The sequence below is a fragment of the Sporothrix brasiliensis genome (assembly GCF_000820605.1).
Source record: "Sporothrix brasiliensis 5110 chromosome Unknown Cont19, whole genome shotgun sequence".
Taxonomy (NCBI): domain Eukaryota; kingdom Fungi; phylum Ascomycota; class Sordariomycetes; order Ophiostomatales; family Ophiostomataceae; genus Sporothrix; species Sporothrix brasiliensis.
Window position 1 is genome coordinate 2,165,894 of NW_024467138.1, and position 18,499 is coordinate 2,184,392.

The following is an 18,499-nucleotide window of genomic DNA, read 5'->3' on the forward strand; positions in this document are numbered from 1 at the left end:
CATTTCATGGCGGTATTTCGACGGTGTATCTCACTTAAAATGCCAAGCTCCCAAGGGGGGAAAGAGCGACACTGACAAGGAGAAGCCTGAGCCGACACGACCAGGAGTATGTCGTAGAATGGGCTGAATATGTTGCAAAAGAAACGCCCGGATTAAAATGAATGCGCTAGCAACATGCGACCGACGCGAAAATCATGAATCTAAAGGCTCAGCTGAAGTCGTTTAGGTCATTGGCCGCGGTGTCGAAATGCGGCTATCGTTGGAATATGAAGTAGGACTTTAGTTCGAAAAGCCCCATTTGGAATTGAATCGAGGTGAAATTCTGCTCTCTTTCCTTCCATGGATGGTTTGTCGCATTCGGCAGTCGCGAAGGGGTGCCTCCGTGGTTTCAGCATGCTGTTAAATACTGGTTTGCTTGTTTTGGCTCAGCGACGTCACCAGGCTGTGTGCTGGCTCCCTGGGCTCCCTGCTGTGCCGCCCTGCCACCCCCGCAGGCATAGGGGAAAATTAGGCCGTAAAATGGACCAAACCTGGGCTGGCCAGGCTGCCAACAGTCATAGCCCACGGGCGCAAAGCGATGATGTATGACGCTAAATCGCCAGCCACTGTACATCGTATGCTGTCGAGCTGGTCGTTCTTGCGATCTCTGACCTGGTGCATCGGCAGGGCCAAAATAGGTAGCAACACGCGGCTGGGCAAGAAGGTTGCCCCCCTAAGATCGGAACTAACGCAACAAATGCATGCCATTTCGGTGCTAAAACACCTGTGCCCACTTCCGTCGCCCGTCGAGACCGCCATAATTACGGCACCTACTCAGCACGCTTGTTGTTCGCCTCCCCCTCTGCCCACACCTCATGCCCATCTTTTAATTGTCTCTGTTCCACCAGCATTCTTCCTCCCGATCTGTTTTGATCTTGCTTTCTTCCTCTTGCACGCTTTTATCTTCATCGACCCAGCATATTTCATACCGCATCATCGACGCACGGAAACCTGTCAACGCATCGAACTTGATCTCATCTGTCTTGTCCTTGTCTTTGGGCATATAAATTGTTGTTCGTCGCTGTAACGTCCTTTATCCCTTTCTTCTCAATGGCGCCAGCTCACGAAGCAGTTGCTGCGCTCGAAGCTCGGTAAGTTGTAGTTGTCTTGCGCTGGCCTTGGAAACTACAAATTCTAGTGCGTTTTTGGGTTTTGTTGCTAACATCCTCTTCTCTGTCAGCTCCTACTGCTCATCCGGGTCCTACTACAGCAATGGCTTCTGCTACCGCAACTCCAACTGGTACGGCTGGGGTCGTTGGGTTCTGCTCGGCGTCATCGTCTTCGTCTTCTTCCTGTTCCTGCTCTTCATGAGCCGCCGCGTCCGCCGCCAGCGTCGCACCGGTACGAGGCCCATGTACGGCACCAGCTGGATGGGAGGCTGGGGCCAACACCAGCAACCGCAGTACAACAACGCCCAGAACTACTCCGCCCCCCCGCCGCAGTATAGCCAGCAGGCTTCGGGCAACCCCCAGTACACAGGCGGCACCTACAACAGCAACCAGGGCTACTATGGCCAGAACACCGGCACGTACAACAACGATGTGCCCCTACAGCAGCCGTCTAACACCTACTACCCGACGCGGGAGGCCGATAACGACTATGCGGCGCCCGAAGGCCCCCCGCCGTCCAAGAGATAAAAGAACTGGATGGGGTGAGGGGCGTTCAACTATACGACTCTGAGTGACATCAAAAGAACGACAGGTGTACTGAGTTAGTTGGTAAAAGTGCTTCTCAGTGGAAGAGTGGACTGCAATGTAGGATGCCGGGGAGCAACGATGTTGGCAATCCGGACGTAGTTGTGTGTCCGGTCGATCTTACCTTTGCATTTGTTAGAAAATCTCTCGGAGATTGATATTGTCGCGCAGCGCTGTCACTTGAGTCTTGTCTTATTTTCCGACACCTCTCAATTCCTTTCCTCTTCAACTATCTGTTTACGGCGTTTGGGGAGCAAACAAATCGCGGAGCCTGGCACACCTTTACGATCAGGAATAGGTATCTAATCACATTTATGATATGTTCGGCATTAAACTACTCTTATTCCTTAAGCAGTTTTGTCCCTGCACGTCCCTCTTCGTCTTGTGCCAACCTGGCTTTTGTCGACATAGGATACAGAAACTCTACTCTCAGCCTTGTCCCAACTGCAGGCGCTTATATCTTAGATTCGACAAAGTGATAGATTTGAGCGGGGCCTCACAGGCTTGGGTTCAGGGTGATTAGTTGATGTAACTCTAGATTTACTACTAGATTTACAAGTAGAATCCGCACACGACCTCGAGCTGTCAACTCTCGTTTAATATTTCGTACCGTAGGGCATGCTACAACACACACATTTATTCACATTTACTGTTTACAAGGGAGGCCGCCTGGATCATTGGGCAAGACGCGTAATGTGGAGAGATACGTGGCGGTGACGTCCGTCATTCGAAACCTGCTGCTCGGCCAGGCTTGAGTTCCAGAAACGAGAGTGGGTCCGTGGTCAGCAAGTCTGTGGAGTACTGTGGCGCTCCTTGGCAACGCCACAGATATTCGACGCAATGCCTCACACGTGCAAAAGGCTAGGAATGGGGCCATCTCGTCAAAACACTTCTTTTGGCCGCTGGACAGTCGTCATCAACCCAAGTATTTCGGGGCATGCATGAATTTTAAGTTTGTGCTGCAGAAATTAAGCTGTTCCCTGGCCCTAGAAGGACAGTCGCGCAAGCCTGTAGTTTCATAAACAATCACCCCTGCGCTCCAAGGCCATATCCTTTTCCATCCCTTTTCGCCTTTCTTACTATGCTTTGCAGCCCCAAGCCGTTTTTTTGTTTTGGCTGTTTCTTTTCCTTGCAAGGTCGTCAGTCAAAATCCGGCTTGACTTTGCCCTTGTTGCTTTGCCTTGGCCTGTTTGAGCGCGACCACCACAACATCCTGCTTTTTAACGCTTGGTTCTTAGGGCCTCTTGGCTTTGTCGCTCTTGGTCTTGGTATTCCCGAGATTTTCATGGGCATTCGTCAAATGACGATAACCAACATCCCAGCACAGCCGGTCCCCTTTTTCTCGCAACCTCACTCGGATGCCTCTCGCGTACATGTTGACAGGCCAGTAACGTATTAGTCGCTTTCTGCGTGCTCGCTCCTATTTTTGTTTCTCGCCTCCAGAACATTGTACTTCCGTTTCCATTTTTGGGGCTGTCAGACTGACATCCTTGTATGTGTCGTCTGCGCCCCTCGTAGACATGCTGAGCCTACTCCTTTGGGCCTCTCTTTCTCAGAAGCAGGACAACATATTCTCCCTACTTGACACTGCACACTGAAGGGTCCAGTTAGCGCGGCCATGCCTTCTACACAGCCTCGCAGCCACCTCCGGGTGGCAAGGATTGTTGGAATACGGAGTAATGAGACCCTGTGTCTGCAGAAAGACGCCGGCGTCGCGTGCAAACCGGTGACATTGCACCTGTAATGTCGCAACTGGCGATGGATTCTCAGCGAAGATGCTTGACTGCCAGGCAGGTAGTCAATCATAGCCAGCACGTTATCAATGTGTCACCCAGCCCCTTTTTCTCTACATGCTTTTGTGCAGGCAGGCGGGTCACCTTGCATCATCCGTCCTGCCGTTTCGTCCGTTGACTGTGTAAATAGTCACAGTCAGTTTAGCGACCTTAGTGCTGGTTTGACAGGCTCCGTATTGTATGTACATAGTACCCTTTTCGACTCCTTGCCTCCTCAGAGCGTGGGAACTTCCCGTCGACGGTACCCCCAACGGGGTCAGGTGGGAAGGGGCGCGCCAAACCGTTTCTTGCTCTTTCCTCACCCCACCAGGGGTCCTTCCTGACGGGGCCCAAGATATCTCACGTCAAGTGGAGCTGTACGTTGTACCTGCAAACTAGCACTTTTGAGTGGACCTTGCACCTTCCGTCGTTGTACCTGCATCCTAATGCCGGTCGCAGTTTCCCCCTTTCCCAGTCCCCATCCTCCACTCCATTCCTCGAGATGGCTTTGCGCCAGATCCCCGGCCCCTGAATCTGGTTCGCCATTTTCGGATTTTTTTTGTGCGTGCTTTCTTTGTGATGTTGTAGTTTTCTTTCATCAAGGTAAGGGTATTTCGTCCTACCATTTCCTGATAATCCCATTTCCGCACCCAGGCAGTGTTGTCGATCTGACTTTTCTTTCTTTCATTGTTTTCCTCCGTTTTTCCTTGTTTGCCCTGAGCATCCTTGAATTGCGCGCCATTTTTCTTTTCTCTTTTCTTTTTTGTACTGCCTTTTCTTTCCTTTCACACTTCTCTTTTCCTCTTCCATTCCCTCCCTCTCCCGTCCTTTCCTATTTTATTCTTATTTTCTTTCTTCGCTTTCTGTCCTCGTTCGTTCTTCACCCGCGCGACTGCATTCCACCGGTCATTGAGCCGTATAACACACCAATCTCGACGAACTGATCTCGCATTGTTCCACGGCTTTGCTGCTCAAATATCCCTACGGCCGGAAAACACCCAGGAACGGCGTGGCGTCAACGCGAGCCGCTATTTTATTACGCACGGTAGACACTTGGAACGAACCGCAACGTGCTATTCGATTCTCTTTCTATGATCCGAAGCCGCTCACGACTCGACCTACCACTCAAATTTAGCCTGTTCCCATTTTCTTCTACTCTGTCCGATCATCTGTCGTTATTTCCTCCTCGCCGCACTGAGGAAGACACAGACAAACGAACGACTTCGAGACGTGAACTGAAAGGACACACGGACTGCACGAGACCTACCTACCGCCGTATTTCGCTTGGGTCTTTCCTGGAAATTACATCTGCCTAGATTGAGACTACGTCGAATCGAACTTTTTCACCTCTGCGAAACTCTCGACAAGTATGGGGCCGAACCAACCGAATTTCGAGTGACGACATCGTTTCCTTCTCTCCGCCGTTCCACCTTGGGTTTTTTTTGTTACGTTGAGATTGCGTGTCGACTCTCCCTCTATACCAGAGCCACCCCTGAGCGTTGTAGCTCACGTTTCTTCTTCTTCTTCTTTTTCTTCTTCTTAATTCCAAATAATCCCAACATGCCGTCCATCGACGTGGCGATGATCCGGAGCGTTGCGACGAGGAGGAGCCTTCTTGATGTCCTCGCTGCAGCCGTTGGACCAGCTGTCTACGGCAGAGGTGTTGCTGATGTGGAAGGTAAGATCACAGACGTCAAGACCGCCTTCTCTAGTTGGGATAACTGCATGAAGGCGGACTTTTGCAAGTATGTTTATTTTCTTTTCACTCCGGTTTTTTTTTACTCACTACCAAACTAGCCAACCACTAACATGTGTTTCTAGGTGGCCGGTTATCGCGATTATCATTGTTGGCGGCTTGATCGTGCTGTCCATCGTCTGGTGCATTGCTCGCTGCTTGTGCTGCGGGTTGTCGTGCTGCTGCGAATGCTGCTATTGCCTTAAGTGCTGTGGTGACTGCTGTGGCTGCTGCGATCCGCCGCGTGGCAAGAGGAACAAGTACCTCGACGAGCCTTACATCCCACCACACCAGGGATATCGTTCCGAGGCCCCGATGGCCACCGGTTTGCCGTACAAGGCACCAGTTGCGGATGCTCCGCAGTTCGCCAACTTCGACGTCAGCAAATCAGCCGGTCACGAAGATGCTCTTCCCGCCATGCCGAGTTGGGAGACCGCAAACAACAAGAAGGTTTACCTCGAGGATGAGGTCGAGATGGACAACCTCAAGAAACCAGAGAACACAACACAGACTGCACCGCTTTTGAATACCCGCAACGTCTCTCCCGGCCCTGGCACCCCGAGCCCGCTGGGCAGCCCCAGTCCCGTTGGCCCGTACGGTGCGCGGTCGCCCACTAGTAACACCCTCGGTAGCGGTCATCCGGCTGTGTCCAACGGCTACCTCGCTGCCGGCGCTATCCCGAATGCGGCTGGCGCCGGTTCTGACCCATACGGCAGGAGCGGCCCGGGCTATGCGAGCCCACAGCAATCGGGTGTTATGGACCACTACGATGCCGAGCTGGAGGATAACAGCAACAGTCATGGTGGATACGGTGCCGGTGCTATGGCTGCAGGTGCTCTGGGTGCTGGCGCAATGGGCCGTCAGTCTCCGCACCAATTCAACAACCAACGGCCTGGCTACGGTGGCACCAGCCCGCCACCACAGCAACGACAGGGTGGCTATGGACGTGCCGACCAGGGTCCTAATGCCGGAAACTACTATGACGGCTACCGTGGAAGTGCCAACAACACTCCTCAGGGCTACGGCATGGAACGCCGCTCGCCGCGTATCCCAGATCTCGGTATGGACAACCGGTCGCCGCGCATACCCGATGTGGGCGGTGTGGACACCAGGTCTCCTCGTATTCCAGAGCTTAGCTCGGGGAACGAGTCTGATTTTGGTGTGACCAGTAGCCCCAATCGATATGCCAGCCCGGCTCCCTACGGTGCCGCCTCTTCGCAGGCGCCTGCCAATGGCCGCCTAATGAACAACCGCCCCCCGCCACAGCGCCAGTACTCGGGCGCGACCACGGGTAACGGTGGCAGCTCAGCCTACGGCAGCCAGAGCAACATCACCAGAATCAACACGAATACGAGCAACAGCAAGAACAATGACAACTATGGCCCTGCTGAGATGCCGGCATCGCCGACCCTACAGAACAGCGGCGGTTTTGACTTTATCAGCGGATCCAGCCGGCCGCAAGCACACGGCCAGGACTCGTACGGCAGCAGCAGCGCCAACAACTACACCGGCGGCTACGATAGTAGCAGCAGCAGCCAGCCATTGAACAACACGACAAGGCCGCCACCGTTGCAACAGCCACAGCCGGAGCGTACCGGGTACCCAGGGTACCGGGCGTACCGTGGCTAAATAGAACTACAGCATGGTATTACCTCAGTTGAAAATGCATCTAAAAGGACCATTATTTGTTTCGCAGCTTTTTACTTTTTTTTTATCTACTATTCTTGGAGTTTGCTAGACGCATCCACACATTATATGGCGGAGTTCACCCATTTTCATTTTACTTTTTTCTTGGTTCTGTTTTTACACATGTATTTTTGCTCCTAGTATTTCTTGGGTTCACTCTTAGTTTTGGATATATCTTCCCTAGGAAATGATTATACAACATGCATATGCTTTGGTTTTGGGAAAGAGGTACCTGGAATGCCCAACTTGATATGTTTAATGTATTTTACCACTTTGTATGCTCTTGATTTGAAAGCCTAAATACGACGCCCTTGGCGGCGTCAATGGCGTTTTCTCCTTGAGTATGAACCGGGGCCCTCTTACTTTCCGGGTAGGTGTTTCCGCCATAGTCCCCTCATAGTAAAACATACTCCGATATGGCCTTGTCTTGTCAACCGGCCCGACAATGTATATATGAGCGAATGTATGCAGATTCTTGTTCCCTCTCCTTAGTTTTTCCAGAGTACAAAACAAAGCCCCCTGAAACGCACAACGATTTTGCGTCCTGTTTCCCAACGGCGGCATGTATCATGAAACGAGTGAGATGTCGGTGAAATCCAGTGGAAATGAAAATGCAAACGCAAACTAATGCACATAACCTGAAAAATGGTATCAAAGTAAACGACAAACATAAGGGTAAATGATTGAGGAAAGTGTTATAAACATAGGAGAGGCATCAAAGAGAACAAATGAAATTCGTAACATGTATTTTAATCACTGCGCCGGCGGAGGATTTTTTGGAGTTGGCTCGTCTTGATCAGACGCATCATCAATCGAACCATTAACAATTCGGAGCGGACCGAGCTGCGGCTGTAGCAGTGGTGACGGCGGGTCGGGCGATAAATATGCGCATGGGGCGGGCACGCTTGGCAGTTTCGACGGTGCGACTTGTGTGACTGGAGAAATCGGCGTGACCTGGACCTTAGGGATATTGCCAGAGGTTTCCATTGGAACGTCGCTTGAGGAATCGATTACAGTACCCGCCCCAGAACCTGACGAGGAAGCGCGTTGGTGCGAGAAACCACTGTCAGAAAACCGCACCGTCTTACCCGAATTACTTCGCACGCTCGTCTGAGTGCTATTACCACCGGCAATTGTCGAACTGCCAGCTGTGATAGTTGTGTTCGCACTTCCCGAGCGCATGTGGGATGTGCGAGCGTACGTTGGGGATGCTGGAGATGTCTGTGACACTATCTGCTTGAGATCGCTGCTAAAGGGAAAGGAGCCTGAGGTAGGTGAGATAGGTGACGTGGGAGGTGAGGTTTTGGACGTAGTCGAGTACCACGGAATCGGCGGGAGTCCGCGTTCGTTCTGCATCGGATCCGCATATTGAGTGGTTGTTATTTGGGCGCTGGGTCGCCGAGCGCTTGGCGGCGGGGGTCCTGAGTAGTGCCTGTTGAGCATGACTATCGATGGGCCTTTGCCACTGTTGCTGTTGCTTCGGGTTGGGCCTTCAAAGTCGCTGCGACCTGTCCCGAGGAAAGCATAATCCTCGCTAATGGCCCTTCTCTCCTTGGCACGGGCGAGATGACGGCGAACAAAGTAAATCAGGCCTGCAACGAATATGGCTGTGAAGGCGGTCACCCCAATAGCAATGCCGGCTATAGAAGCTCCCGAGAGGTTTTTATTGGTCGAAGATCCGTCCGAATCGCTGGTAACGAGGGCCGGAGCTTCTGTGGATTGAGACGCAGGCTCAGAATTTGTCGAGAATTCGGTCATTGTGACGGTGACTGGGTGGTGCGACGTATATGTCCATGTCGAGGTTGCTTCGACAGTGGCCTTGGCGTTTAGGACTCTATTTCTGGTTAGTAGACTGGTATATGGGATCCGAGGTTCATGGTGTTGGTTGCTTGGCCTTACACCGTATTCGTCTGGTAGATGGTCTCGACGTTGGTGGACGTAGTTAAAACTGTCGTAGTCGAAGCAATGAAGCTTGTGACAATGTTCGTGATTATTGCAGAAACGATTACAGTCGACGTAGAACGGGAGGCAGCCATGGTGTTGGCGTCTGTTTGGGCATCACGAGGAAGAATGTTCTCCGAAGCAATTGCTTCGGAGGTCGCCGAGGGTTCTATTGACGGAATTAGGGCCGGGGATGGGCTCTGGATAGGTAGCGGCAGTGAGCTTAATTTTGCGTCGATGCGTGTGGCACTGGCCATTTCACTGATGGCACCGGGACGACGGCGGTTGATGTCTTCCAAAGGAAGCCCAGTCGGCTCTGCGCGCTTTCCTATGGAAGTCGTCGTAACATAAACCCAGTTCTTTTGTGAAAACAATAAACATTAGTTTTGTAATTTTCGATACACTCCACTTGCCCAGGACAGTGTGCACCTACTGTCTGTGTCTCTGCATCTGTGTTCGTGACGTCAACTATAGACTTGACAACAGAACTTTCGACAACTCTCTGGATGACGGTTGCGAGGCTTGAAGCGAAATGGGTGTGTGTGACCACAACCGAGCTGGTGGAGGTGATTGTCACACTGGAAAGAGTTGTTAGCAAACAAAATATATCATAGAAGATGAAGGAAGACGGATGTAGACCATCTCCCGCCTACATTCACGTACACAGGTAGATAGCATTGTCCATTGTTGCATGACTGCCCGCTGCCACAGCAAGAGTTTCCGCAGCAGATGCCGCCGGACGGACAGCACCACTTGTTGTTGCCGTTGCTGGGGCTTGAGCAGCATGTGCCGCATAATGAACAGTAGCTGCTGCTGTCACCAAAGCAAAAATTGGTGCCATTGGCGAGGCAATCCCGCTTCATATGCTCAGTCTGCTGTGGACGGCGAAAGCCGACTTGTGGCGGACGGCCATCGAGAGCCGGCTGAAGGGCAAAGCCGTCAAAGAAGTCGTGTGAAAGGCCGTCGGCTGGTACTGTATCGTGACCTCGAGCATGAGTTGGGATATGCAGCGGTCTAAGGTAGCCCAGGACATGGGCGACAAGACGTCCTACAGCAACTGGCATAGTGGAGTCTTTGACGGCTGCATAGTTGATCGGACGAGGTGTGAGATTTTATTTGGAAACCCGAATGGCGGTGCCCAAAAATGTGTCTTTTCGGAGACAGTGTGTCGAATCAGGCCATACGAGGCGTGCGAAGAGACGGAAAAATATAGAGAGGTGACAAGTGCGTTGTTCAGAACTTAGCTGTAAATATTGTCGAGTGATGCCAGTTTGACAATGCCGGATGCGAGTTGTACGGTGGTTTATGATGGTCCAGAATCAATAATGTGCGAAACAGAACGGCGACCAGGACGGAGGAAACGTCGACGGGATAAGAGAATATAAGGGTTGCAAGCCAAAGAGGAGGGGAAGAAAGAAACAACAAGAGGCGGACGACACGAATACCGGTTTCCTAGATCTTTGTCACACGGACGGTCGATGGCAAGAGAAAAAAAAATAGACGAGCCATCAAGGAAGCAAGGAGAGGCCAAGAAGAAACAGGAGAAAGCGTAGAACTATGAGAGCTAGGAGGCTAGAGTAGCGGGTCTGGCTGCTCGATGGTAGCTTGTTTGGGAAGTAAGTAAAGGTATCCTTTGTTGCCGTGTCTCAGATAGTGTCGAATTGGGTACATATCGTCAGCACCACACCGTGGAGCTGGGACTTCGGCAACGCCTCAAGACGCTTGTGAGAAAAAACGGGCTGTTTGGAGGCAGGAGGGAAGAGCCGATATAAGAAGCGTAAACCATGCCCAGGATGAACAGGGAGCTCGGGTGAGCGTTGAAGAGTTCGCGAAATGGACTCGGGATGGAACTAAATGGCACACAAAATCAGTGAAATTCAAGGCAGAATCGTTGAAAAATAAAACCGACGACAAGTGAAGAGGACGGCAGTCGGAAAAGGGATGGGTACCAGAAGACACACGGCAAACGACGATAACGACCAACAGGCCGCAATCGTCGTGGGTGGCAGCAACTTCCCTTGCCAATCAGGCGAACAGAGTGGGAAGCGTGAGACCGGAGAGGCTGAGACGCACAGTGGATGCAGCTGATGGTAGAGTAGGACAAAAATCAAAAATCAACATACACAAAATACCCCCAAAAAAAAAAAAAAAAAAAAAATAACAAAAATAACAAAAATACAAAACACGCAGCCCCGAAAAGGTGGTGGTGCTGTTCGAGGCAAGAGTGGTGGGCGGGCTCAGAAGGATGCGGCAAGTGCGAACGAGAACCAGTTGTTCACCAATCCAGCCTCTGTGGGCAGGAGTGGGCAAGAGTGGACAAGAGCGGGCAGCGTGTGGGAAGGTATGTGTAAGTGACCGGGTGGAGCTAGGCATCACGAAGTACTGAGAACAAAGAAAACGCCCCGGCCACTTGCCCAACTTGGCCAATATGAGAGGAGAGGGGAAAATTGGTTTTCGTTAAGCCGTAAAACGAGAAGCCAAAAGAGAGAGAAAAAAAAGCCAACGGGATGACAGCGAACACGAGCAACCGAGGGTGAACCAAGAAGAAACTCGGAGCAGCTGATTGTGTGGTCAACGACTGCGTAGATTGACAATGGCGAGATGGGTTGTACGGGACAGTGAATGTGAAGTAGAAACGCAGAGCCATATACAACGCAAGATGGAAGACGGAGGCATAACTTCTCAGCCTCGACAATGACTTCACGTACTCGGGTGATTCCTGCCTTTTGTTCTCTCACGACGTTGCGCCTTCCGCATTTCCTACTTTTCCTCCTTCCCTCTTTCCCACTATCGCCCGTCGCCCATTCTCTTTTACATCGTCTCACCTTGCGTCTCTGTCTCTTATCTACATTTCTCCTGCCACACCTGGTAGCTGCAATCGCGAATGGCCTCGCCCGGAGGCTGGGGCCTGCATGGGCTGACAACCACCTCGCAGGCCCCGCTCCTTACTGATTCGACGGCCGGCCGAAAGCCCAGCAAGGCGGTGGGCACCGTGGGCCGCCATCGCCGTCCTCGTTTCCTCTTTGGGGGCAGTCGAAGCACGTTTTTCGCTTTTTTCTCGCTTCATCTAGTCTGCAGCTGTCTTTGATGCAGGTGAGACAGCCAATAACCAGTGTTTGGCCCGTGCCAAGCGCGGCACCAATGCGTTGGCACCACTTTTGAGCCTCCAACGTCACATCCGGCTTTCGAAGGGCGCCGCTCTTCAGCTGGATATGCTTGAGCTCGCTGTTGGAGACTGGCGAGGTACGGAGTACTTTCATCGTCGTGTATTTCTCTTCGGGTGGCTCTTCTCCTGGACGATCGTCCATGATGCAAGCGGCGAAGTGGGACGACCAAGACGAGTCGAGATTAACGCGACGTGCAAATCTAGATCCTCATGGCCTCCAGAGTCCGGTAGCGGACACTTGTATACTTTGGCAAACTTCTCGCTCTAGCCTTGTTTTGAGTCGTAGTTGGTATCAACTCCAATATCACCGCACGACGAGGCGGTCAGCTGCTGCACGCTGGAGGCAATGCGTAGCGTATGAATCTTCGTATTGTTTGTTACGTATTGATGGATTGCCCTCTCGGGAGTGGTGACGGCATCGATCCATCCCGCCTGTAACCGTCTCCGTCATAGGTTATGCGCTTCGCAAACTAGCAGGCGCCGGAACAGCTCGCAGGAGGAGGCCGGGTCAGTTGCGTATCTGCTGTTGGTGCGAACACACGTGTTGCGCAGGATGGTTTAGTTCAGTGTCCTCAGTCGCTTTCAGTGGTTTCGGCAATGTCTCTTGCTCACTTGGCCGTATATGGGAACGCCAGCACCCCTCCCTCTATAATTGGATTACTTTACGCGTCAAGTACACCCCGCCAGTAAGCAAAGCGTTTTAGCGGAGACCCTGGCTCACTTGGGCCCGGCCCCAAGCCACGCCAAAAAACGCGTCCCTCACTCTACTACAACACCTATCGCGAAACCTCGAACCGTTCAAAGGACTCGACGCATCGACGCATCGACGCATGCACCCGTCCGACACCACCACGACCAGCAGACGACAGCCCGCAGCTGATTGACTTCATAAACGACTCCATATACCACAGCGTCCTCTCGCAATGGACATTGACGATATCCTGCGCGAGGTCGACCCCAGTCTCGACCCCATCACCGGCCAGGAAACGCACGACCTCCAGGCCCTCACACGAGCTTGGATTGCTGAGCGTTCGGCTCCAGAGCTACTAGCGTAAGATGCAGCAGTCACTGGGTTATGCATACTCGTTGGATCCGCGAGGGGAAACAACAGAAAGGGGAGACGTTTGCGCACATCCCAGTCTGAGTGTCGGCGATGGCGGCGGGGTGCCGACCGAAGAGGGGATTGTTTCCGGACAGTATGTATTGGGTCCGTACCGAGTACTGACTGCCAATTCTTTGCAGATGGCCCATTGGCTTGTTTGAACGCGTAAACCAACGTATCACACACCAAATTGAAACCGTCGAGGACATGACTGGTGACATGGACCCCAAGACCAACTTTGCCCTTATCGTCATCCAAACCGAGCTCGAGCGCTACAAGTACCTCGTCCGCAGCTACTTGCGTGCGCGTATCGCCAAGGTGAGAAGAGGGACAAGGGGGAGGGGGAGGGGGAGGGGGAGGGGGAGGAAAAGAAGGAGAAGGAGGAGGAGGAAGAAGTTGTCTCATCTCCAACGACATGAGCACGAGAGCATTCAAAGCTGACCCAATGGGCAATCCACGCGGCCATTTGCTCTAGATTGACAAACACACACTGCACTACCTGTCCACACCCGACCTGCGCGAACGCATGTCCGACACGGAGCTGGCCTACGCCACGCGCCATCAAGCCTTGCTGCACAATCACTACCTGTCGTCCTTTCTCGGCGCGTTCCCTCCGAACCTGCAGAACCTCAACGACACCGCCGGCAACATCAGCATGATTGACAGCCCGGATCTCGACGGTGCCGTCTTTGTGCGTCTGTTGCGTGACGGCGCCGTCCGGGGCCGTGGCGTCGACGTCGACGAGATCGTCAAAGGCGAGGACGGGGACGTGCTGATTCTGCGGTGGTCAGATGCCAAGCCGCTCGTCGAGGCGGGCGACGCCGAGCTTGTATGATTTGCCGTATACCCAGATGCAGCAGACAGGCCCGGACGGCAGTGCGTCGGCCCATGCCGCCCTTGGCGCCTACATAACTTGACACATTCTTACGCGAATATGAACAAACTATACCGTTGCCTGTTTTCCAAATTGGCTGACCTAAAAAGGAACGCCAAGGAGGGACGGGGGGTGTTGGACAGAAATGTTCACACACAGGAGAGGCGAAAGCCGAATCAAATGCTCCCCCAGTGCGCCTAGACGGTATCACTTGCGGAAACGGAATTCCGTGAGCTTCGACGAACGCTGCCGAATTTCTTTCGTTCTTCGCAACAAAGGCGAGCATGGGCGCATCATGATAGGTGTCCAGAAGGCTGCTTGTCGTCGTTTCACCGTTGTCGCCTGGTCTGGTTTGTCATCGTCTGTTGTTCCTCCGTGTTGACGGAGGTCGCGTATACGTCAAAACCGGTGCTGGACATACACTCTTATGTTTCCGTGCACAACGGTAATATAAAACTCTCCGCAACGTATGTCTCCGGGTTTTATTTTTGATGCAAAACACTAACACCGCGAACTAGGGGCCGTGCAGCGTGGCAGCGCGGGAGTCTCTTTGTGAAAAAATGAAAGCGCCGCACCATTTCGCGCCTGTCGCCAACCGGAGTTTACTGGTCGTTTCTCCGGGTAGACAACATCGTCATCAACCCACATTACTAATTCGCGTCCACCAATGCAGTACCCGCCAAGGTCGTGTGCTACCAACATTCGTGGCAACATATTGAAGGCATACTTCTCATCGAGCGCCACATAACAATATATAAAGATGGGTGCTGAAGTAGCCTGTGGATGCCCCTGGTTCGTTTTATCATTTTGAACGACCGCCTCATTAATCCATGTACTTTACCCGCTTACCAGCCATCCACCTTTTTACCAAGTCTTCCTCTCCTCGCTTTTTTTTGCAATCAAATCGATCTTTCACCAACATGGCTTCCAAGACTGTAGCCCTCATCACCGGCGCCAACCAAGGCATTGGATTCGAGATAGCCAGGCGCCTAGCCACTGAACAGAAAGACTATGTTGTTGTCATGGCGGGCCGTCGCAAGGACGCCATTGAAGAGGCTGCCAAGAAGCTGCAGGCCGACGGCCTGACCGTCGAACCCATCGTTCTGGACGTCGATTCAGACGAGTCCATCGAGGCCGCGGCACAAGAGGTCGAGCAAAAGCACGGCCGCCTCGACGTGCTCATTAACAACGCGGGCATTAGCAACTACACGGACCCCAAGTTGGCCAAGGCCAGCTCGGCCGTCAAGACGCGCAGCGAGTGGGCCGCGATCATGAACACCAATGTCAGTGGTGTGGCCGCGGTGACGGACGCGTTCTTGCCACTCATGAAGAAATCGATTGAGACCAACAAGCCGAAGCGTATCGTGTTTATGTCGTCGACGCTGGGCAGCATGGGCTACAAGTCGGACCCCAAGGCGCAGACCCACGCAAACGTCGCACGCGCGTATACGACGAGCAAGGCGGCGCTGAACATGCTGGCGTGGCACTACATGGTGGACTTGGAGGGCGACACGACCAACTGGAAGATCAACTGCAACTGCCCGGGCTATTGCGCGACGAACCTGAACGGATACGCCGGCTACGACACTGTCGAGAACGGGTCGATCAACGCAGTACGCTTGGCAACGTTGGGGCCTGATGGCGAGACGGCGACATACACCAACCGCCAGGGCGTCATCCCTTGGTAGTTGCAGATATGGTCAATGTTGGCAAGGGAGGACGAAAAGGGCGTGAGACAAGGCTGCGGATCAGCCTTGTGCAAGGAAGTCTAGGCCAAAATGCGCCCCATGAATGGAGTATTTCCGTGTTAGTACTTTGTACGCTACAATGTTACAATGGAATCCTTTCGAGATGCTATCACGTGGCGTGAGCAGGCCCCGATTTTAAGTGAGTTGATCGAATGGGGCTTCCTGCGAGCCAGTCTCATCTTTGTCCACAGCCGTGTCTACGAAGTAGAGAGCATGATAGTAGATATGATATCGCATTGGAAAAGTAAATAAAGCCTGTCTCAACATGTACAACATAGACGTACTATGGACTTCCAGGTTCGGTATGGCGGATACTGTTTCGTTAGGGGGGGGGGGGGGGGGGGTATTATGCTCATACGCGGCCAGTAGTAAAATGTAAGTTTAAAGTCGATGAAAACAATCCTATCTCGTTGACCCTTGGTCTCGTGAGTGCCGACAGAGGCGTAGTTTACTCCGCAGTAGTGGGTGAGATGTCCATGACGTGTGCGTACATCTTTGGCGGACAGAAAGGGGATATGGTCAAGGTGGCGGTTGCTTCAACGATCGAACGGCCATGCTCACTTGAAGAAATGGTAGTCCCTGTAGTGCAACACAAGTGGGCGGCTGTGGTGATGCAGGCTATTTCACTTCGTTCAGAGCCAAGCCATTGCCGCTGTACCTCTTTTCTCGTTCTGTTCGTACAGCATACACAATGCCTATAGTCGGCGAAGTGAATCACTCCTTGGAGTGTGCGCAGAGAAACAGCTGAGATTGTTCGGCTTGGTGGGAGGGTGAGAGGACGGCCGTTTCCACGAGCAAAATAAATCGTCCTACAGTGACACAAAAGAACATGCGCCTCGTCAACGTCCACCATCAAGATCAAAAAGACACGCGGTCATGTAACAGCAGCAGAAGGAGGTAGGAGCCAATGGCAGGAATACGGCAAAAATGAGGAGAAAGACGATAACACCAGGCGTGAACAAGGTCAGTATTGGTCCCACTTTTCACGGCACGCTGCAGGCCCCTGGTCCTTCTTCATCTCCAACTCGGACAAGGGTTGAAAAGTTTAGAAATAGTGACGATGTCCGTTTGGTGTGGCGGCCATGCTGTTCGCTTCTCGTTCTCTTGTTGGTGGCTGTTTCAGTGTAAATTGCATTTCTCCTGTCTTTCTTTTTTCCCCTTGCTAAGTGGTCCAGGAATGCTGAACCCGGTTCCCTTAGCAAACGGACTGGACACATTCCTTTCCACCCGTCAGTTCATGTTTGGCTTGAAGCAAAGACGAACATGGACGGTGGTGTCTGTTGTCTTTCAACACCTTCTTGTTTGTGGGGTCCGGCTTCTGACTGATTTCATGTGGCGACACGGCCAGAACCAGTTGAATACGAGGTGTTGTGTGCCGAGGCGAGTGCAGCAGACAACCAAAGCACCAATGAGAAATTAACAGGACGCGTCCGCGTCTTGGCCCGGGCTGTGAGCTATCCCGCACGAGTCACGCACATCGAAGCAACTATCTTGCCATTTTGCCGGCCCGAAGGGTAACGCGATCTCATCGAAAGTACCGAGAACCAACGGCGGGTCTCCCGCTCGTTGACGAGCGAAAGTATTCTAATGCTCCTCAGTAAGTAAAGTTGTATGCATTGCCCAGTTGACCCCTGACACATTATCGTCCTTCTCCTCTGCCGTATGCCCCGTATTTCGATTTTGCGTTAACTGTAAAATGTTCACAGAGGCGGTAATTTTAAAAATGAAAAAGTATCTTTGCGGTTTATGGTTAAGTATGAGCTGTGACAGGGAAGGCGACCCAAAGACGCCCTCAGCTACAGGGGGAAAGGGGAGGGCAGCTACGGAAAACCGGCCTGTGATGTGTGGACTGACTCGGTCCGCTTGTGCTTTTGGCCCCAGCGAACCAAGACTGCCGAAAAGCAGGGGCCAGTTACAATGCAACCTTCGTCACGCCTGTTAGTACGTCGTATTGCTTTCTGCATTCTTTTCTTTTTGCGCAATGGCTCATTTCGTTTGTCCGTCCGTGTTCAGGCAGGAGTCTTGCGAGTCATTGTGACCATCGTGGCACGACAACAGGTTTCCACATGCCTTGCTCTACCCATTAAACTCATGCTGGAGGACATCATTACTGGTCAGCCACAAAACCCAGAGAAACCTCACATCAAATTCCCCAGACGGGGTTTCGACATCTGGTGGAGTTTTGCCCACTTCGTCTACCGCCTGCCCATCTGCAACGCCTCGATCTTGATGGTACGAAGTACATGTATGTGCGCAAGGGACCAAATGGTTCCACGCCAGGGTATCGCGCGGTTATGGAGCGTGTTTTTTTTAGTCTTCCACAAGTCACGCGGAGAATAAAACAATGTTCGGAGCAGTCGCATCAAAGGACCAAAGGCGCAGGAGAGTGTCGGGTCCATATCAATAAGACTTCAAACAATATGTGCTCGTATTTAGGCGTCGCTGCACGATGAACTTCGCAGAGGAAAAGCACCATTTGTACCGGGAAACCCGTCTCAAAGAGTGCTGCGTAAAAATATACTCCATCCAATCTGCAACGCCGTTGTGTTGTGCGTGGACAAAGAGATATACACACGGTCGACCAGCGGGACACGGTTCGCATCACGCTAAATTGAGCTGCAACTACCCCCCAGACAACTCCTTTCGCTCCGCTGTCCCCCATCACACGACGGCAACAGCTCAGTCGGTCCGCCCAGAGGAAGCCGCTTGCCGTTCTCAATAATGCAGAAGGCAGAGACGACC

At 52.5% G+C, this 18,499-nt stretch overlaps 5 protein-coding genes across 5 annotated transcripts; 4 read left to right on the plus strand and 1 right to left on the minus strand.

Moving 5' to 3' along the window:
• Positions 1-1,089: 1,089 nt before the first annotated feature.
• On the plus strand, positions 1,090-1,676 carry SPBR_01040 (uncharacterized protein; the record flags this gene model as incomplete). Its single annotated transcript, XM_040759359.1, has 2 exons — positions 1,090-1,130; positions 1,220-1,676. 2 exons carry the CDS (start codon positions 1,090-1,092, stop codon positions 1,674-1,676), a joined length of 498 nt encoding a protein of 165 aa, XP_040618411.1.
• A 3,447-nt stretch (positions 1,677-5,123) lies between these two features.
• Positions 5,124-6,869, plus strand: SPBR_00444 (uncharacterized protein; the record flags this gene model as incomplete). Its single annotated transcript, XM_040758763.1, has 2 exons — positions 5,124-5,183; positions 5,448-6,869. The coding sequence occupies 2 exons, from the start codon at positions 5,124-5,126 to the stop codon at positions 6,867-6,869; spliced, it is 1,482 nt and encodes a 493-aa protein (XP_040618412.1).
• An 810-nt stretch (positions 6,870-7,679) lies between these two features.
• SPBR_09040 (uncharacterized protein) lies at positions 7,680-8,962 on the minus strand (the record flags this gene model as incomplete). Its single annotated transcript, XM_040767166.1, has 2 exons — positions 7,680-8,760; positions 8,826-8,962. 2 exons carry the CDS (start codon positions 8,960-8,962, stop codon positions 7,680-7,682), a joined length of 1,218 nt encoding a protein of 405 aa, XP_040618413.1.
• Positions 8,963-12,956: 3,994 nt separating this feature from the next.
• SPBR_00780 (GINS complex subunit 4) lies at positions 12,957-14,052 on the plus strand (the record flags this gene model as incomplete). Its single annotated transcript, XM_040759099.1, has 5 exons — positions 12,957-13,084; positions 13,173-13,229; positions 13,276-13,453; positions 13,611-13,964; positions 13,996-14,052. The coding sequence occupies 5 exons, from the start codon at positions 12,957-12,959 to the stop codon at positions 14,050-14,052; spliced, it is 774 nt and encodes a 257-aa protein (XP_040618414.1).
• Positions 14,053-14,929: 877 nt separating this feature from the next.
• Positions 14,930-15,697, plus strand: SPBR_00966 (short chain dehydrogenase reductase; the record flags this gene model as incomplete). The annotated part of the gene is made up of 1 exon (XM_040759285.1): positions 14,930-15,697. One exon carries the CDS (start codon positions 14,930-14,932, stop codon positions 15,695-15,697), a length of 768 nt encoding a protein of 255 aa, XP_040618415.1.
• Between the last annotated feature and the right edge of the window lie 2,802 nt (positions 15,698-18,499).